General features: G+C 39.0%; 1 protein-coding gene across 2 annotated transcripts in view; it reads right to left on the reverse strand.

Annotated features, from left to right (window-relative positions):
- Window positions 1–7,505: 7,505 nt before the first annotated feature.
- Window positions 7,506–20,261, reverse strand: part of WARS2 (tryptophanyl tRNA synthetase 2, mitochondrial) — an 85,251-nt gene continuing 72,495 nt past the window's right edge. The window contains exons 5-7 of one of the 2 annotated variants that reach the window (XM_076000020.1): window positions 19,492–19,577; window positions 11,676–11,794; window positions 7,506–10,787 (exon numbers count right to left, since the gene is read on the reverse strand). In XM_076000020.1, coding sequence (XP_075856135.1) covers window positions 10,339–10,787; window positions 11,676–11,794; window positions 19,492–19,577 — 654 coding nt within the window. In that variant the 3' untranslated portion in view covers window positions 7,506–10,338. The remainder of the gene's footprint in view (window positions 10,788–11,675; window positions 11,795–19,491; window positions 19,578–20,261) is intronic. The other variant, XM_012761843.3, reaches the window with a different exon arrangement.

Here is a 20,261-nt window from a genome sequence, read left to right on the forward strand (position 1 = left end):
ATAAACAAGTACATGTAAGATTTTTTTAAAAGGGATAGTAATTTATGGTACAAACTTCAACTGCAATAACCAGATTAATTCGTAAGGGAGTACCCTGGGAAAATATCTGTAAAATGGGAATAACAACTCTTATGTAGATACAAGTTGGTGAAGATAAAATATGGTTATAGTTTACCAAACACTTCTTCATAATAGGAAAATATTTGAAAATTATGAGAAGAAAGACAGAGACCTCTGGGAGCCATATAAGCCTTCTTATGGAAGATTCCTGAAGATCAAGAAGAAGTTAACCTGCCTGGCAGTGCCCAGGGGCCTGTTGGGCCTGGTGGGCCAATAGAAGCAGGTCACAGCTGTAATTCTTGTAATATGAATCCTTGCTGGGGTGAAACAGTGGGGCATGCTGGAGCCTTACAGAGGAGCCCCTCTCTAGCCTGCCCATGCAATTCAATTTACTCTCAATAAAAATGCAATAAAAATCTCACTTGCCTCCAGACTATGGAATACTTTTGATTTCAAATTATTTGGAATAGAAATCCTGACTGATAGTAATTTTGGAAAAAACATGAATGAAGTATCCTTAAAGGAAAAAAAAGAAGGGGAAAAAGGAGTTAAAGTAGCTGTCTTAACAAACCAGATGGCAGTTTACAGACGTTGCAAGATTTTTAAAACATATGAGGCAGTGCTAAAATAATTTTTAGCAGCAAATGGTGGACTTTTGTGTTCCTAACAGTAGGTGGTAAAATTAAACCCTTTTTAAGGTTCACATAGTTTGGGGGAAGTTGAGCAACACTAACTGCTACTTCTTCATCATTGTAAAGAATCTAGATTCACTAAAGTCTCAAGTTTGGCTAGATTTTCGATATGCTAATCCTTCTTCTATATGTTAGCACTATTCAAAGTATTTAGCTCCTGTGCCAAAGACATAAGATCAGTTTGCTGTGTATAGTATTAAATAATAACAATATTTTATTTAGGTTTTATATTATCTGCAGATTTCAATTATCTGGACTGTCTCTTGTTCGTAAGAATAATGGCAAATCATAATTCTTTTATGAATTTCATCCACTGTCTCCTTTATTTCCTCTGCCTTTATCATCCATGAAATCTGAAGTGTGCACAAGTTTTATACAAAGCACACAAGAGTCTTTATTCTCAGGCAGCCTGCTTATTAGCCCACCACCAATACCACAGTAGTCTAACCTGGTCTCGCCTAATGTTCTAAACACTAAAGATTATGATAATAAGGGTGATGACAGCAAAGATGTTAGTTTCCTTCTATGATATTGATGTCAGACACTTTCAGAAATAATTTGAACATTCCTAACTCATGCTTAATTCAATTTTATGACTTTCTCACTCATAAATCTAATCCATGCTCAACTATTTTTATTTCTAGGCCATATAACACTTTACAGGGTAATAAGTACTGTAATTTTACTACCTACTGTGTAAAATAACTCCCCCTTCTTATTTGTCTCTCTTGACTTCAGGAAATCCTCACTAATTCTAATATTTGTGATCAAATCTCTCTTCACTCTATCTACAAATAACTTCATTTATTTCCTCTTTTATGATTTGCATAGACCCAAATGACCTAAATTTGGGGGCTGTCTATAAATAATGACATATGTAAACAAAAACAATCTAAGTTAAATTATTTTGAGTTAATCTGATGAAAAAGGGAAACAGACAGGAAATAGCACAAAGTAAAGACAATAGTTATGTTTTTATGACTGATTCTCTATTTGTACCTCCCTCTCTTCAATGCAAACTCCTTGAGGATAGAGGCTGGTTTTTATTGATATTTTTATCCCCATCCTGCCCTGCCCCTGACCTCACCCCAGCAAAACATCTGAACATCCAGGTCACCTGGAGGGTTTTGTTAAAACTGATCACTGAGCCCCACTCCCAGAGTTTCTCATTCAGTAGGTGTGGGGTGGAGTCTGTGGATTTGCATATCTAACAAGTTCCAAGGTGTCTGCTGGTCTGGGAACCATACCTGGAGAGCCACTGCCTCAGCCTATAGAAGACTTCCACAAATGCTGGCTGCACTGGATTGGAGCAACCTGATTGGAGGGAAGGCATTAGACAAAGAGGCTAGTAAGATTAGGGTATTAATTGGGGTAGTACCTATGGTACTGGAACACAGAGATCCCAAGATAAAGTTGATTAAATATGATAATAAGTTATTTATCACATAACAGAGTAGAGGTAGGGAGGTAGTCTAGGGCAGAAAGGCAGTCCCACTTGCCAAATCCAGACACCCAGGCTGAGGGGTCCACTGTGCCCCTTTCCCTTGTGACTTCTATCAGTGGGTGGAACATGCCCCGGGGTGTGGAGTCAAGGAGGAACAATTTCCTTTTAAAAAGATGTGACTTAAAAACTCCATACATCACCTGTGGTCATATCTCCTCAGCTAGAACCAGTTCATAGGGCCATACCTTGCTGTAGGGGAGGCTGGGAAATGAAGTCTCTACTGGGGCCTGTGTGCTCTGCTAAAATTCAGAGTGTGAAGGTCCCATCATGGAAAAGGAGAAAGAAGAGACTGGAAACTGGGGGATAGTTAGCAGTCTCCATCACAAAAACTTTATGGCAAATCTATGTATAAAGTGACAAAAATCTGAGCAATAAATACAGTTAAGGCCGGGCGCTGTGGCTCACGCCTGTAATCCTAGCTCTTGGGAGGCCGAGGCGGGCAGATTGCTCAAGGTCAGGAGTTCAAAACCAGCCTGAGCAAGAGCGAGACCCCGTCTCTACTATAAATAGAAAGAAATTAATTGGCCAACTGATATATATATAAAAAAAAAATTAGCCGGGCATGGTGGCGCATGCCTGTAGTCCCAGCTACACGGGAGGCTGAGGCAGAAGGATCACTCGAGCCCAGGAGTTTGAGGTTGCTGTGAGCTAGGCTGACGCCACGGCACTCACTCTAGCCTGGGCAACAAAGCGAGACTCTGTCTCAAAAAAAAAAAAATAAATAAATAAATAAATACAGTTAAGTTGTCTCTGTGTATTTGTACTCTTTTTTTTGGAGGGGGGTCATGGAGTAAGGTGGGGAAGAGATTATGCTGGATACAGAGGTTGTTAATGTGGTATTAATATGGACAAAAGGCAAAAATACTTCTGTTTACCTGGACATGTGAATATGCCAGTGCATCAAAGGGGCATCAGAATGTGCTCTCCTCAATAGAGGACTATGGAGGAACAGACGGTTTGAGGAATATGAAGTTGTGGGAGGCATAAGGAATGGCATGGAAGTCATGACAGTGGCTGGAGCAGAAAGGGCAATGGGACTGACAGTGGGCAGTGGGGAAGCCCACACAGTGCAGAATAGGGGTACACAGACACTCACACACACTATGAGCACGTGGAGGTAGCTTGCCATGGCTGCAGTGGTGCTAGACATCAAGCTTGGCAGTCTGTGGGAGAGAGCAATAAAACCTACACAGGAGGCGAGGAAGATCTCGACAGGAGCATTTTATACCATGACAAACAGCAACAAACAGTGTGGGTGGGCGTTAGGAAGCATTGGGCTCAGAGAGTGCCAAAGTTGAAAAGGTCTCAGGAAGAGGTTTGTTTTGTTTATTTCTCTAGCAACCAAACAGAAAAAGCAACAGGTAAGAGAAGCGGCAGCAGTGGCGGAATTGAGCATCGACCTAGATACAGGGAAGTGGAAGAAAGCTGGGTTCGGGACGCCCCAGAGGCAAAAGCCAAGGGCCATTATGCCCAAATGTGGATGCACACACTGCTCAGCAGGGAATTCCTTGTCTTTGTACTGAGCATGAGGGAGCTTTAAAGACAACTAGAAGACAGCAAGTAGAAAAGGCAGGCATGAAAACAAAGAGTAATAATTTACTGAGGAACCGGCAACCTCAGAAATTCCACTAGTTGTTAATTTTTCTATAAGGGGCCCAGGAGAAGAAACCATAATAAAAGAACTTTGTGGCCTTGTATTCTCATGGGTATTTACCTCCCCTTATAGTGCAAGAACTTTGTTCCAGAATATTGCTGAGGAACAACACCCTTCTTGCTCCCTGGCCATCTGGTTCATGGTGGGAACACGTCTCTTCCCAGGGTTGGTTCCCATGGTCATGTCTGGATAAGCCACACAGTCTTTCATGTTTTGTTAAAATCATCACAGAATCCCCCCTTTTTGTGGGGGAGGGTACTGCAAACTCAGGGAACTCTCCAGATAACCTGTGTATTTGAACTGGCACTTGCTCTCAGTGGGCTTCCCTGTGGGGCAGGCTGGTGTGGGGAGACCTGGTGGTAAGGGCCAGGCACGCAGCACTTCTTCATCACTGCCTTTACAGATAGGAAACAGGACATGCCTTTCTTCCCACAATGAGCCTGTATTTTTATATATTACTCAAAAAAGAGAAATCTGTATACTTAGACCAGTTTATTCCAAAGTCACATCATCTCCCGCTTTTCAGAAATACTTCTAGAAAATGACAACTGTGGGCCTGCTTTATGATGTGCATACTATGTGCATATGTGGGCAGGGGCAGGGAGGGTATATAAGAAAATGAGTTTGGGGGCCATACAGCCAACCTGGTTATATCAAATGTTTACTTTTTATTCAGAGTGGGACATCTAGAAGCCATATTCCAAATAATTAGGAGTTAATGCCATTACTGACGTACTCAGGAGAGGGACAAGACTCAGAAGACATTGGTTTTAGTTCCCATTCTACCTCTCACTGGCTTTCCGTGTTCATCTCCACACCAACAAGGAGCTGGAGGGTAGAGAACTGTGCCTCATTTCTAATTCTTGCTGCTCAGAGAGTGCCTACAAACCAGGCACTCCACAAATGCTTGTTCATTGACTACATTATGTCGATCCACATTTCCACATATTTTTGGTAAAAAAAATAGTGATCTAATATTACAATTTAATAGGGTTCAACCTAATGTTTCCACTCTTATTTTGCCCATATACTGTGTAGATTTGCTTTTCCCTAAATGCTCTCACATTTCTTTGTCCTATTTTTTGATTGGAAAGCCCTTTCTCCTATCCCATATCTACCATATTCCTTCCCTGAATATCCTTAATCACTCATTCCCTACTCACGTAGCATTTGCTAGATAGTATCTCTGTGTGTCCTCCTCTGAATTATAGGCATAGCGTATTTCCCCTGTGCCTACATAAATATTTGTCGTAATGTTGAATTACTTATCCGAGGATAAGTCAGTAATGCTCTGAACCCCAGTTTCCTTCCTAGAGAAAGAAGATAATCCCTTCCTAGCCAACATAACAGAATTGTTAAGAGTTAACATATGAGGGCTTAAAATGATTAATAGTAAAGCCTCCAGGTTGTTCTTCCTATGGGGATGTTTGAAAATGTTAAGTGCTAGTGATAGGCAATTTGTTTTCAGCTCAGTCTCAAGGAGAAATTGACTCTTCCCAGCCAGAAAAGTTCAAAAGACATATCCAGTTGACAGAATGAAAAGAGAATGTTGATCACACAGGGGGAACACATAGTCAGTGAGAACACAGACACAGAGTCCTCACGTTAAAGAGAGACCCAGAACTGCCACATGGCACAGTCATTCCCTTTGACTAGTAACACAGGCACACAGCACTTGACAGACTGAACTGAAATAAAACAAAGGCTGCATTTGAAAGCAACCTAAAGACTGTGCGGAAAAAAAAAAAAAACTGTACTGTGTGCACAAATGAGAAACTTTTGGGGGAATAATTAAAAGAGCATTGAAATAAGGAAAGGGGAGGAGGTATGGATGGAAGCAGAGAGGGTGATGTGAGGGCTAAGAATACCACAGGACACATGAGAGAGGATCATAAGTACTGAGAGAAGGTTCTAGACTCGGTGAGAAGGGGCAGACCACTTCCTTCGGCATACTAGTTAAGGGGTATTACTTGGTTCCTAATAAGGAGAAACTAGAGACTGATAATAAATGTGCAACTTTTGGCAAGTTTCTAAATCTTACTTTAAAAAACTGGTACTAATAGTTCCTATATTGTAGAGCTGGTATAGATATTAGATAGATGAGATATTGAACATAAATACACTTACAAAGTTCCCAACATATAGGGAGTATATAATACACACTAGCTCTTATTAGTTAATATTGTTTGGGAAACTAGATGGTTGCTCATGCTCAAGTAATCCTTTTACTATCTTCATGAGTTCTCCAGTTGAAAAACCCTTCAGAAGGAGTCCTGAATGATGTGCTTGACCTATTATAAGCAAAATCAGGAGGCTGAATGCCTTGAGGCGGCAGTATCCATAGACAGTTCTGTGATGATGGAAGCGTTCTCCATCTGCACCATCCAACTCAGTAACCACTAGCCATGTGAAGCTATTGGGCATTTGAAAGTGCTGCTAAGGAAAAAAAATTTATTAATTTAACCCTTTGCACTCGGATGTCGAGTGTGACTCGACACGGTTAGCATCGGTAGCAGCTCACAGCATGAAAAATTATAGAGATTAAAATTACTCTTTGAATGTATCAATAATTCGAAATATAAAAAAATCCAAATAAATAAATTTGTATGAAAAGAAACTCCAGTTTTTTATTCTACTGCTGCGCTTTGTAAAATCTGGGGTATTTAAAAAATTAAATCCCAAGTAGAATAAAGGAATCAAGAAAAAAGCAAGTGCAATGGGTTAATTTTATTTAAACTTAAATGGACCCATGCCATATTGGATGGTGTTGCCTTAAAGCACATTACCCCCATGCATACCAAAAAACATTATGTAGAAAGTCACTGTGGCCTAGTGGGGCTCTGGATCACATGACCTGGGTCTGACTACCTTTTAGAAGCTAAATTATGTTGGCAAGTAACTCAACCTCCTAGGCCTCAGTTTCAACTTTAGTAATACAAAATTGATAATAGTATCTATTTTGTTGCCTTATGAGGATTAAATGAAAGTGGTTCCCAAAGTTTCACATGCATTAGAATCACCTGGAAGGCTAAGACACTGATTGCTAGGTTCATCCCCCAAATTTTTAATTCTGTAGGTCTGAGGTAGAGCCAGAGAGTCTGCATTCCCAATGAGTTCTCAGGGGATACTCATGTTGCTGGTCTGGGAACCAAACTTGGAAAAACTAAGTTATGAGACTTCAGGATGGTGCCTGATGCATAGTGAGAACTTGATAGTGTTAACTATTGTTTTATGATAAGCATCTTTATGGTATGCATCAGGAGGGTTTCTGGAAGAAAATCACATTTATTAGAAATCTCTAGCCCATTTTCTGATATTCCTTTGATAAATGTTTATGAGGCACCTACAAAGGGCAAGAACACCCCCACCGTGTTCTGAGTGACCAGCTGTGGGTTTGAAGTAGCATTTGTCAGTAGGTGGAGCTACAGAGCACCAAACTACCTGACCATCATTACTACCATCTGAAGTATTTTTCACCATTTCAACTCTTTGCAAAGCACACATAAAAGAACAATTGAAATCACCTTTTGAGGTGAACCACAGATTTCTCTCTGATTCTTCATCTCTATTGGAAAGATTGTGAGGGACCTGTAAATGATAAATGGAAGGGATGTGAAAATAGATCCAGGTTCCAGCCTGGTTCTTTTTGTCAACTTCTTCAGATCACTGGGTGTGATGGTAATTTTGTGTGTCAACTTGACTGGGCTAAGGGATACCCAGCTAGCGGGTAAAGCATTACTCTGGGTGTGTCTATGAGGCTGTTTCTGGAACAGACTAGCATTTGAATTAGACTGAGTAAAGAAGATCCACCTCATCAATGTGGGCGGGTGTCATCCAATCAGTTGAGGCCCCAAATAGAAGAAACTGGAAGGGCACATTTGCTCCTTTCTTGAGCTGGGACACTCACCTTCTCCTGCCCTGGAATTTATTAGTTCCTGCTTCTTTGGCTTTCAGACTCTGGGACTTAGCCTAGTGGCCCCCAGGTTCTTAGGCTTTTGGTCTCGGACTGAGAGTTACATCATTGACTCCCCTGATTCTTCAGCATTTGGCCTTGGACTGAATTTACACTATCAGCTTTCCTGGGTCTTCAGCTTGCAGACAGCATATCATGGGATTTCTCAGCCTCCACAACTGCGAGCCAATTCCCCTAAGAAATCTGCTCTCATATTGCTCTCTATATCCTATTGGTTCTAATTCTCTGGAGAATCATGGCTACTATGCTGGACAAGACGGTTAATCCTTATGGGCCAATTTTGGAGTTGTGCACTCAGGTCACTTTCAAAGAATAACAACAGGATGCACACAAATCCAACCTTGCCAGTGCAAACTTTGTTCCTTAGAAGTTATCACAAGTTATCTGTTTTTCTGAGATTCTTTCACAGTACCTTTAGTTCTTTGGAGGAAAGGTGTTGCAGGGAGTAAAAATCACACAGACAATGGTTTGTTCCACCTTTAATTTTGTCACTTTCCAGTATTCATAATCCTTTCAAAGTTTCCTTTGAAAGGGGGAAAAAAGTCTTGTAAGAAATATGCTCAAAGAGGCTCTAACACTATAGATATCCCATTCCAATATAAGATTTAAAAGGCAAATTGTTTTCTTTTCCCACCATCCAGGTTAGCTTCAAAAATCCTAAACAGAGTCTTTTAATTTGGATTCTGAGATGCAGTTTTTTGTGGTTTTGTGGATTTATATCTGTTCTGATACAAGGACCATTCTACTTCTTTCCCTTAAAGAAACATGAGCCAGGCACAGTGGCTCATACCTGTAATTCCAGCCCTTTGGGAGACAGGTGGGAGGATTGCTTGAGGCTTGGAATTTAAGACCAGCCTGGGCAACATAGCAAGACCCTATCTCTATAAAAAATAAAAAAATTAGCTGGGTGTGGTGGCACACACCTGTAGTTCTAGCTACTCGGGAGGCTGAGGTGGAAAGATTGCTTGAGCCCAGGCATTCAAGGTTACAATGAGGTATGACTGGGTTACTGAACTCCAGCCTGGGTGACAGAGCAAGACCCTGTTTCTTAAAAGAAAAACGAAAAGAATAAAAACATAACTTAAAATGCCTTGCTCATCATGGTCTTATTGGCAAAAAATTTACAAGCAATTTCCGTCACAAAATCAATCTTGCTAACAGGTCTTGGTGTGTAAATCTGGATTATCATTTGCAGGTGTGGGAAATGGAAGTACAGAAAAGCTGGATTTTAGGGTGACTTGTTATTACTTAGAGAGACTCAGGTAGAGGTGAGATGAGAAGCTACCACTCATTGGGAATATTTGATTTGTCAGGCCTCACTGCTACTGTAGTCTGGTAGAATATATTTTGAAATGTCTCTGCAACAAGTACAGAAGAGGGAATTTTTGGACCTGCCTTGGGGATTTTGACTGGAAAAGGTGACCAAGGTTGGCTGAATCCAGATTTAAAGCAAGCAGCTATTGGCTGAATGGTTGATATAAATAAAATCATTAGTTCTAGTCTCATATTTCCAGTACCCACCTTCAAAATCAGAATGTTTGGAATCTCAAAAATGCTGCCTGTCAAGGTTTTGTGCTGATGAAGGAAAGAAAGCACCACTCTTAGGAATAAGGAGTTACAGTTTTACTCTTGGATTTGCTTCTTACTTATTGAGTGATATTCTACAAGCTAATTGTACTCTCTAAGCCTCACTTTCCTCATGTGTAAATTGGCAATAATTCTCCTGTATATTTCACAGGGGGCTGATGAGACTAAACTGAAATGAATGTAAGGAGTGCTTATTAAGAACATAATTCAGGGACTTGGGCTCTTGTACAATAAATAAATCAAGCTGAAATAATGCAACCTCCTTAGAAGATCATATCCCAAATCTCTGAATTAAAGAACAAATACTTGCCACAGGAGTCAGTGTGGTCTCTCAGAAAATAAGTTAAGCAGCTTAAATACATTAAAAAGCAGGTATCATCTCAGTGACAAGTGAACTATAAAAATGAACTTATTTTTATGAGCTCTGAATACAAACTGGATCAAATGGCATCTCAAGAATTATAAGTCTAAGACCGCTCCACACTGCTTTCTAAAAGGGTTGGGATAGATAAGTGAGCACTACTCCAGAGAGCACAAATGATACTCTATTTCCCAAATTACTGCTCACCTCAATCACATTTGCGTAGATATATTCAGGCCAATGAGTGTGCCTCAAATAATCAGAGATTCAGCCAGCTATGCCTTGATTTTCTTTTCTAGCCACAGCATTTTGTTCATGAGATTTAGAACATTATTCTATTTGAAAGCTACAAAACATTATTCATCAAATGAAGCCAATAATCAGCTACACCAAATCAAATGTCCCAAAACCATAATTTTTTTTTTTTTTGCTTCTGAAGAAAGCGGCCTTTATCGAAGTGCACAGACTGGAAGACACGAAAGCCTTTTTGTGATTAGTGGAAACTTCCTATAAAAACCCCACCAATTTCTTCACCTCCTGGCACACAGGGTATGCTAGTTCTCTGGCTTTTGCAGACCCAACTTGTAAAACCTTCTCTAAGTGGCCCTTGTCCATCTTCAGCTTTTCAATTTCGCTCTTAACTGGGGCAAATTTCTCAATCACGGCATCCGCCACCACCAGCTTGTAGCGCGCAGTGTCCAGACCCGCGCTGCGGCGGACCACCTCCTCCACGGACAGCCCGGTCACCGCCGCGTGGATGGCGACCACGTTGGAGACGCCCGCGCGGCCGGCCGGGTCGTAGGTGACCTGCGAGGTGCAGTCCGTCACCGCCTTGCGGAATTTCTGCACGATCTCCTCGGGGCTGTCTGTTATTCTGACGGTAGCCAGTTTGTCCGGGTCTGATTTCGACATTTTGGCAGAAGGGTCACGGAGGGATTTCACCTTCTTCATCGATGCTAAGTAAAAACACCGACACACGCATGCCAAAAGCAAAAAAACGAAACAAAACAGACAAATCACCAGGAATGTTACTGTCTGGAGATCTTTAAAATGCCCAACAATGCCAAACGACTATTATTTTTCTCTGAGTATACAGACAGCAAATACTTAGTGTGAAAATTTCAAGCAATTTATATATGCATGGAAGTAAAGGTCATTTGAAATATGTGATAATATGTTAACACTGTTGATATTTTCAGCATCTTTTAATACATATATCCATATAAAAATGTATAATCTTACACAACGAAAATTGTGTCAGCGTATGTTTTTGCTGTGTGCACCTTTTTAGAAAGTACTGTTTATTTCTTCCCTCCTCCTCTTTTTCCTCTCTTTTTTTCCCTAGTAGTTAATCACCCCCTGTCTACAACCCCTGCCCTTCCTGTCCCCCCCAACTGATTTTAATAATCTGTGGCAATCCTTCCATTCTTTACCCAGAATTATATAAGTAATATACCAACACACACACATACACACACATGTGCACATGCACAACTTGTTTATTGCTCTGACAGAATCAAGATGTTAAGCTGTGCTACAAATCGGTGTTATAAATAACTACCTATTTTATGGCTATTACAGAAGCATATAAAATTGAAATAGGTAAAACAGTAATAGGCTAAAACATTAAAATATTACTTATTGCTAAAAGAAGGTTGATTTCAATGCATGGGGTGCCCTGAATTTATGTGTGTGAGCTGTTGGAATAACTTAGAAATTTATATCTGCCTTACATTTCTAAATTGATATTAGGCACACATTACACTCCTTTACAATGCTGTCAGCTTAATAAAGATGGACAGTAGTTAAGACATAAGATTTGCAATCGTAAGTTTGTTACTTACTTAGAATGGACTTGGGCACTGGAAAGAACTCCCCATACTTTTTGTTGAAACCTTGTGCTAGATCTTGAGCTAGTTCCATGTGCTGGACTTGATCCTCACCGACAGGAACGTGTGTGGATCTTTAATAAAAGACAGAAAAATGTAGAAAGGCTCCTTCTTAGACACAAGTGATATCACAAGCAGCTGCATTTCCTGTGCCTATTTTATTGGTGGTGTTCAACAAATGTTCGCCAACTACAGACAGAATGTTGAGACCCAAGTCTTTATCCATGTATCAGACAAATGCCAAAGAGATGTTTGTCTACTTTAGTTGTGTTTCTTCCAGAGCAGAGAAATACAGCCATCAACACCAGCATGACAGGATCCTGCTGGGAGGGAGGAATGGGATCTTACACAGCAGATGCTCTAAGCATAATTGTATTTTAAAACCACTCCACGTTCCCTCACCCAGTCAGCACGCATTATCCCAGCCTTGGCCAGATGCTTTTTACCTCAGAGCTGTGGCTAACACTTGAAAGACGCTCCACCCCACCCTTCAAATCAAAGGTGGCAGAAAGCTCTTCAGGTAAGAATTTTTCCTCCTTGACACACAGGGAGAAATTCAAGATTTTTTGGAATATGCTTCTTCATTTTCAAGTAAATTGCAATCACAGGACAGTTAATATGCTGCAGGGAACTTAAATGAACAAAATCCTTAGGTATAATGTAGATGGATCTCGAAAACAATGTGAATGCTTGAATGAAAAATGCAAACTGCAGAAAACATATAGCATACACTGACACTGATGTAAGTGTTAAAAGTATATATGAAAATGCAACGTGTTATTTACAGATGCATATATCTGTAATAAGTATAAAAAATACTGGAAGCTCCTCTCCAAATTCATAATCGTGGCGGCTTCTAGAGACTGAGGGAAGGAAATGGATCTGAGGAAAGGAACAAAGGAGACCTGAACTTTATCTGTAATATTATATTTTATTAAAAATGAAGATGTGAACAAAAAAATCAGACTATAGGGAATCTATTTATAACGCTTTAATACCATAAAGTTTGCAGTGTTCGATCATGATGTGGTACATCAAATAACGAAAATGATCCTGTTTGAAAATGATCACAAGGTACCTTAAATCAAGGTCCCTTATAGTATCTTTCTTCTACCATTTTGTCCTTTATCATGTCAGCTATTAATGAATATTTGTATCAATAGTTAGCATTTATCAAGCTTTTACTGTCAAGTACTATGCTTGGTAATCCTAAAAGCAGCCATATGAGATAAGCACCGTTACAATCCCCATTTTAAAGAGGAAATGAAGGCTTAGAAAAGGTACTTGCCTGTAATAACTCGCTCCTTCTTTCACAGGACATTATTAACACATTAACTGCCATGTGAGTTGTAGTTAACTATGCTAGTTTTGAGCCCTGGGCCTCGTGAAGCACATGTAACTCACACATGTCTTTACCTTGGAAGCAGTGTGAACCATTTTTCAGGTTGCATAAAACTCACAGAAAACAATAAAAAATAATAAATTTTTCATTAAATTAGAAAGGATTGTTTTGTTTTTGAAGTTTTTATTCTATTTTTGTAATAAAACATCATGGTCCCAAGGGAAAATAATATTTTTTTTCCAGTGTGGCAGGCAATGTGTTAAACTTCTTTGATCAAGAAACCTCAGCACTTTGTTACCTGTATTATCAAATATTGAACAGTCGAGCACTAAATACTTAAAATCACCTGCTTTGTCACATAATAACATTTCAGTACAGTTTTCCCCATCAAGACTTCTCTATAATGGTCTTTCCTTATTTGATGTACCACATCATGATCGAACATTGCAAACCTTATCTATGGTATTAAAGCATTATAAATATATTCCCTATAATTTGATTTTTTTGTTCACATCTTCAAACAGGATCATTTTCCTTTTTAATTAATAGCTGTCATACCACAAACACAAATATCATAATCCCAGAGACAGTCACAGACCTGTGCAGCAATCCTGATATGGGTATTATTATTATTATTATATTATTTACAGATACATATATCTATAATAAGTATAAAAAATACTGGAAGCTCCTCCCCATACTTGAAACTAACGGTTCACATATCTGATTGGGTAATTATATAATATAAATGGTATGTTACAGGAATTCTGGGAGTTCTTTTAATTTAAGCAAAAAAAGGGACAGAATAGTGAATGGAAAGGCCAAATGCAAGGACCATGACAGTGGATCCGGGAGTGGTTTCTCTTCTTCTAAGGTCAGTAAATAAATATAGGAAATTCTACATAATGATCATTAGGACCATATCTATTGCTCTCTTCCACACAGCTGGAGCAGAAAGCCCCTGGCTCAGTGAGCGATAAAAACAAAAATGCTCCTTTTTATGTTTCCCTCAGCATCCGTAACCCTGCATGGTGCCCCTGAGATGTACATGCACATGGCCCACCTTTGCAAATCTCTCATCTTTGCGTGGACTTTCCCACTCCTGCCTTGTCATTATAGTGAGGCTGACATGCAGAGGTCACCTTGACTCCCCCAAACCAAATTAGCCAGCAGAGCAGGTTAAAAAGCAATTACAGTAGCCCATAGGAAATCACAGTGGACTGCAAATAACACAGAAAAAACAATTACCATAATCAATACACTTTAAGCACATCAAAATGAATATTTCCATATGTCAAAATGGTTCCAGATTCAGAAAGCAACCAAACTAAACAGAAAACACATTTAGTTTTCATAATGACTCTGCGTGCATCTTTGCCTGATGTCGGATCCTTGCCTCTTTTCTAACAATTCTGTGGGGTTTTGCTTTTTAAAAAAAGGATTTAAAAAATTTTAATTTTTTTCACCTGGCCTATTGCTCCACTTGGCTTTTTCATCTGATTTTAGTTTGTTTGTTTCTAGTCTTCCCTCCCTGAGCTCCTGCTGCTCCTTTCACCTCCCATAATTTATCTTGGCCTTTCCTTCTCATCCATTGAGTTTACACTTTACATTAATTCAGCCTGTCTTTGATTTTACTCACTTATGGGGCTTATTCTCTTCACATTTTCAACCACTTTCCCCATAGTGTTCCTTTCACTTCAAATAATTTAGTGCTGTTCTTTTAAAATTTATACCCTACATAATGATATCCATATTAATGTCTTCTCTTTTTCCCTATTTTCTTTCTTTTTGTACTTACCCTGACTGTGCTTTCTTAGACACAACATAAAACAAAAGTCTTTCATAATTTTGATTGTTATAACTTCTGTCACATAATAATGCCTCTGATCTTCTTTGGTGATGAAAACTATTTTTTTTTTTTCTTTTTCTTGCTTAGTTCCTTTTTGCATATACGTTTACTTGGGATCCCACCCCAGCCCTCTGGCAGAATTAGTGTCCAGATGAATAATCATTGCCTACATATATCTGCTCACAGAAACTTGTTCTCTCTCTCTCTCTCTCTTTTTTTAACTTTTTTGGGCTGTGTTTGTAAGTTTTCAGTGCTGCTGTCTTTAACCAGGAGTTTGTTGTTGCTTTCCTGTCGTAAAAGTGTTAATTTCTCATCACCGGTTGCTTCCTAGATATGCTATAATGACTCTAATTCAGCAATTACTTATTGAGGTGAAATGCCTGGTGCTGGGTACTGTGAGGGAAATAATAAAAGTTATACCTTCTAGAGATGTAAGGCCTTCAGAAGGAAAGATAACCCTGAATGAAGCCAGAAATTCTTCTGGCTAGTCCCCTTTCAATATCCCCCATCTCAGCGAACAGCAACACTATCAATCAGCTGCGTAAGTCAGAAATGACACATCACTCACATACACATCAACCCATTATTAGAAAGTCCTATCGGTTCTACCCCCTAAGTATTTCTTACATCTAACTACTTCTCTTCATCTTCACTGTCACCATCATGGTCTAAACTAGACTAGTGAAATAGCCTCTAAATAGGTTGCCCTAGATGCTTTTATCCTCCTAAAATTCATTTTATGTACTGTAATCAATTCTCTTCTAAAAGTATAAGTCATATCAAATTTACTGTGTTCTTAAAATGTACAAATAGCTTCTCACTACTTTTTGGGGAGTGTACTAGTGGACTGTCTGTTGACATCTCAATACCATTCTCTCCCTTCTATGCCATCTCTTGGTTTTCAGGGGCTAGCAGCCTGGAAACTACATTTCTCAGATGACCTTTCGGTAGTGTTCTGGTTTAGTGTAGGCACTTTGCTGATGGAGGGAAAGTGGAAAGAGAAAGAGAAAAATACCATGGCTCAGGGTATGTGGGCAAATATGTGGATATGTGCAGATGGCTGAAATGAGCAGCTTCCAGGATCTTATAACAATCCAGGCTAGGCTGGTCTCACAAAGAATGAATGTATTTCAAGAACTGGAAGTCTTCAAAGCAGCTTTAGGAACTCTAAAATTTTTAGAAAAAGCTCTCAAAAAGCTTATTTTAGATAGTCTTCAGTAGCAGTAGTCTGATCCTCAGATATTATGATGACTCACCCCTTCTCTGACTCAACCGCCTGAAGCTTCTGGCTAATCATTTTACTGTATACTTTTTGGGTTTTGGTTTGGTTTAGTTTCTGCTTACTCAGTTTCTTGAGGCCTCCGTTACCTCACTTTTTTTCTATGTCATTTGAGCTTTTGCTTTCACTCTCTTCTTATGTTCTTCCCATATTTCTCAAATTCTTGATAAAGATAATCTGATCAGCCCAGGTGTTCACTCTCATCTCCATGTGAGTGGACTTAGTGGTACCTGTCTGAAACTTTGCATCTTTATCTGTAAAATGAGGATAACGCTGCCTACCCATTTTATAGAGCTATTGTGAGAACTGAATAACTTGTGCATGGCAGCTAGTATGGCGCCTGGCAGACATGTCAATTCTTTCCTTTCTTTTCCCTCAAGGCCATGAATAGTTCCTTTCTCTGGATCAGTGTCAATGCAGGTGATTAACAAGTATTTACTGTATATTAATAAAAACTATACATGTATGTGTGTGTCTTTATAAATACGTATATATACATATACACAAAGAGAAAGATACACATAAGCACATGTACACACATACATAGAAAGGGAGAAAGAAATATTTATTATATAGCCAGCAATTTGAAATATGGCATTCAGAAAAATAATACAGATGCAAAATGAAAACTATGAACACTTGCTATTCAAGTATTTTATTTTTCTTCAAATATATGCTACTTATCATACTCTCAAACTAAAAGTTTTCTCAGCTCTCCATTCCTGGGTTCTGTACCAAGTTCTGCCAAAACAGTTACATAAATCATTTATAAACTTATCTGAAAGACTCCTTTTCTATTCCTTTCCCTTATGTTTGTTTTCTGGCCAACCATCTAATCATCGAATGCTGATTTTGATAAAAAGCAAACACTAAATTTATATTTGACTTGCATCAATATTTTATGAAGAGGTCACACACAGATTGGCTGATAGAAAAAAACACAAATGTTTTATCCATCCTTCAATCTATCATCCAACCTATCTATAAAGAAAATATTCATAAACATTCTGGCTATGACCTTTTTCAAAATCCAGAAATACCTGAAACCAAGCAAAATAAGAACAAATGAAAAATAACCCCAAGTGCTTGATCTCTGTTACAGGGAAAACAACTGTATAGGCTAAAAATCAGAGCTGGGTTTCAATTCTGCTTCTGCTACTTATTATCAAGCAACTAGGAATTTCTAATATTGAGACGAAACATGAGACAGAGGAGAAATGCACCTTAGCAGAAAAAGTACTGTAGACTCATAATCATGCCCTGAGGTTGCACCGTCCACTGACTGGCTACATAACTTTGGGCAAGTTGCTTAACCTACTGGTCTGCACTTGTAAAGCAAGGACATTAAAGAAGAAGCTCCTTACAGCTCCTTCCCACTCTATGCCCCATGGTATCATAAAGAGGGCATTCATTCTTGTTAAAGTTTACTCTTTTCCACAGACCTGAGCTCAGAGAACTCTCCCATTATAGCTGTTGAACTGTTAGGGACATCTACCATGTTCATGTGTTTTCCTATTCTGGTGCTGAAAAGTCTCAGCTTTTGGTTGTTGTTTGTTTGTTTTGTTTTGTTTTGCTGTTTTTTTTTTTAGAGACGGGGTCTCACTCAGTTGCTATTAATAGACTTGAACTCCTGGGTTCAAGCAATCCTCCCACCTCAACCTCCCTAGTAATTGGGACTGTAGGTACGTGCCACAACACCAGGCTAGACAGTGGCTCTATAAAGTAGACCTTGAAAACAAAATTAAACATAAGATTGTAATCATCAAAGACATAATTATCAGCAATCGTGCCCAAATAACAACTCCCACTCACAGCACTGCCTGGCCCATATTTCATTTTAATCCTCTAATAATTATTCCCATTTTATTGGTGAGAAAATCAAGATTCTTCACAGAACCTTTTAAAGTAAACAACGTACTCCTTTAGGAAATATATTATTAAGACTTTCATTAGACTTTGATATGCTACCTACTAGAGAAAAGTGTTCTAGACGTCCCCAAATAAGTCACTTATTACAAATAATAAATGTTATCAAAAGTCCAGCATTCAAGTTAATAAAACAAACAGATAAATAATCCCTTTAAGTTTTAATTAGAATTAAAGATAGGCTACATGTTCCCATGGACATTCCCTATTTGTAGAGTTAAGCAGCTACTCTTCTGGCTGTTTCCATCCTAACTGCATACTGTTATTTCTAAGCTGTTATCAGACTTACATGCAAAGAATTCCAGTTCTCCTAGGGAAGAATTGGGGCTTTAGGGAAAGGGGGTACAAAAACACTAATGGAGTTTCTTTTCCTCCAGAAGCTTTCACAGCAGCATGGCTAAGACTATAAACACACATCAGTTGGGAGGTTTTATCTCTAGAAAGCCAAATGGGAGACAAGGGAGGCTGCTGAGGGGTTAGCAGGGAAGAACTGGGAGGGGGATGAGATGGGAAGCCCTGACCAGCAGCACAGGGGTCAGCATCCTTGCTTGTATATTTCTGACGCCTTTAAGTGGTGGCAGTAGCTGACTGTATGGATTATGGGTCCAGGAAGAATAAGGATATTATTTTTAAAAAAAACTTACTCTCAATACAGTAGCTACTAGCCAGAGGTGGCTATTTAAATTTAAATTAATTAAAATTAAATAAAATTTAAAATTCAGTTCCTCCATGGCACTAGCAACACAACATTTCAAGTGCCCAATAGATACCTGAGGCTAGTAGCTACAGTATTAAAAAACAAAGATATAGAACATTTCCATAATCACAGCAAGTTCTACTGGACAGTATTGTTTTAGAGTCTGGATTATCTAAGAAATCAACATTTAAAACACATGAAGCTCCATTATTCCTGGAGAAATATCCATGGCATAATGGTTAAGAGCACAGGCTCTGCACTCAAAACTTCCTGGACTCAAACCCTACCTCCCAGCCTTGCTAGCTATATGACTTTGGGCATGCTAACCACTCTGTGTCTCAGTTTCCTCATCTGTAAAATGGGGATGATAACAGTGCAAACTTTAGAAAGTTTTTATGAAGGTTAATATGCATAAAGCACTTATAATGGTTTCCAATACATACTAAGTACTATTTAAATGTTATTTCTTGATATTATTAGTTTCTCATTGAAACATACTTTAATAATCTAACACCTATTATTGGGGAATAGATACAAACTGATTTATGTGTTTGATCCTTCCTGCACCCCCTACCCCACCCCACCCCACCCCACCCCACCCATGCCTTTGTTGGATAGGTTAAAACGCTGTCTTGTCATCATAAGTATGGATAAGATCAGAGTGGACTCTCTTCTTACTTGTACAACAGAATGTCAGCTGCCTGGAGTACAGGGTACGTGAGCAGGCCCACCGTTCCATCGTGCTTCTGCTGGGCAGTCTTGGCCTGGAGGGGGTGAAAAGAGAGGAGGGGAAGAAATCTGACTTAAACCTAATTAAATTGCTAAATTAAGAAATTTTTAAAGCAAGCAAAGTATGATCTAAAGCCACCTGTAATAACATTCTATCTTAGTTCCTTTTAGCAACTCTAGCCATCTTCTTCTGGCAGGCTTGCCTTCATGCTCCAGGATTAGGTAGAAATAAGGTGAATCCATCTCACCACTGCCCCTTTGAAGGGTCCTGCACTACCACTATCTCTTATTCATTTTATTAAAATAAGGACATAGGAGTTTTCTAGGCTCTGAATCGGATCAATTCCAGATTTCACAGCCAAGGTAATAAGTTCTTATGAAATTAAATTTTTACAAATTAACAGGAGTTAACATCAAAAGCCCTACTATATATTAGTAGAAACCTCCCAGAAAGTCTTACACCATGCTACTGACAAAACTGGAATGTTCTCTTAAGATCACATTAAAAAAAATAATAACAACAACAAAAAAGCATGACACTTAAAAAAATGAAACTAAATAAGAGAAATTTTAATCTAACCAATCCTAATGGCCTGTCTTGATCTTTAGGTGATTAAGCACACTGAGGCAGTGAGGGTAAAGTGATTTCAATGATCAGTACAGGTTGTACAGACCAAAATATTTCTTTACTGGAAAGTTGATGGAAACACCAGAAATGA

This window comes from Microcebus murinus, chromosome 2 (genome assembly GCF_040939455.1).
Source record: "Microcebus murinus isolate Inina chromosome 2, M.murinus_Inina_mat1.0, whole genome shotgun sequence".
Lineage (NCBI taxonomy): Eukaryota > Metazoa > Chordata > Mammalia > Primates > Cheirogaleidae > Microcebus > Microcebus murinus.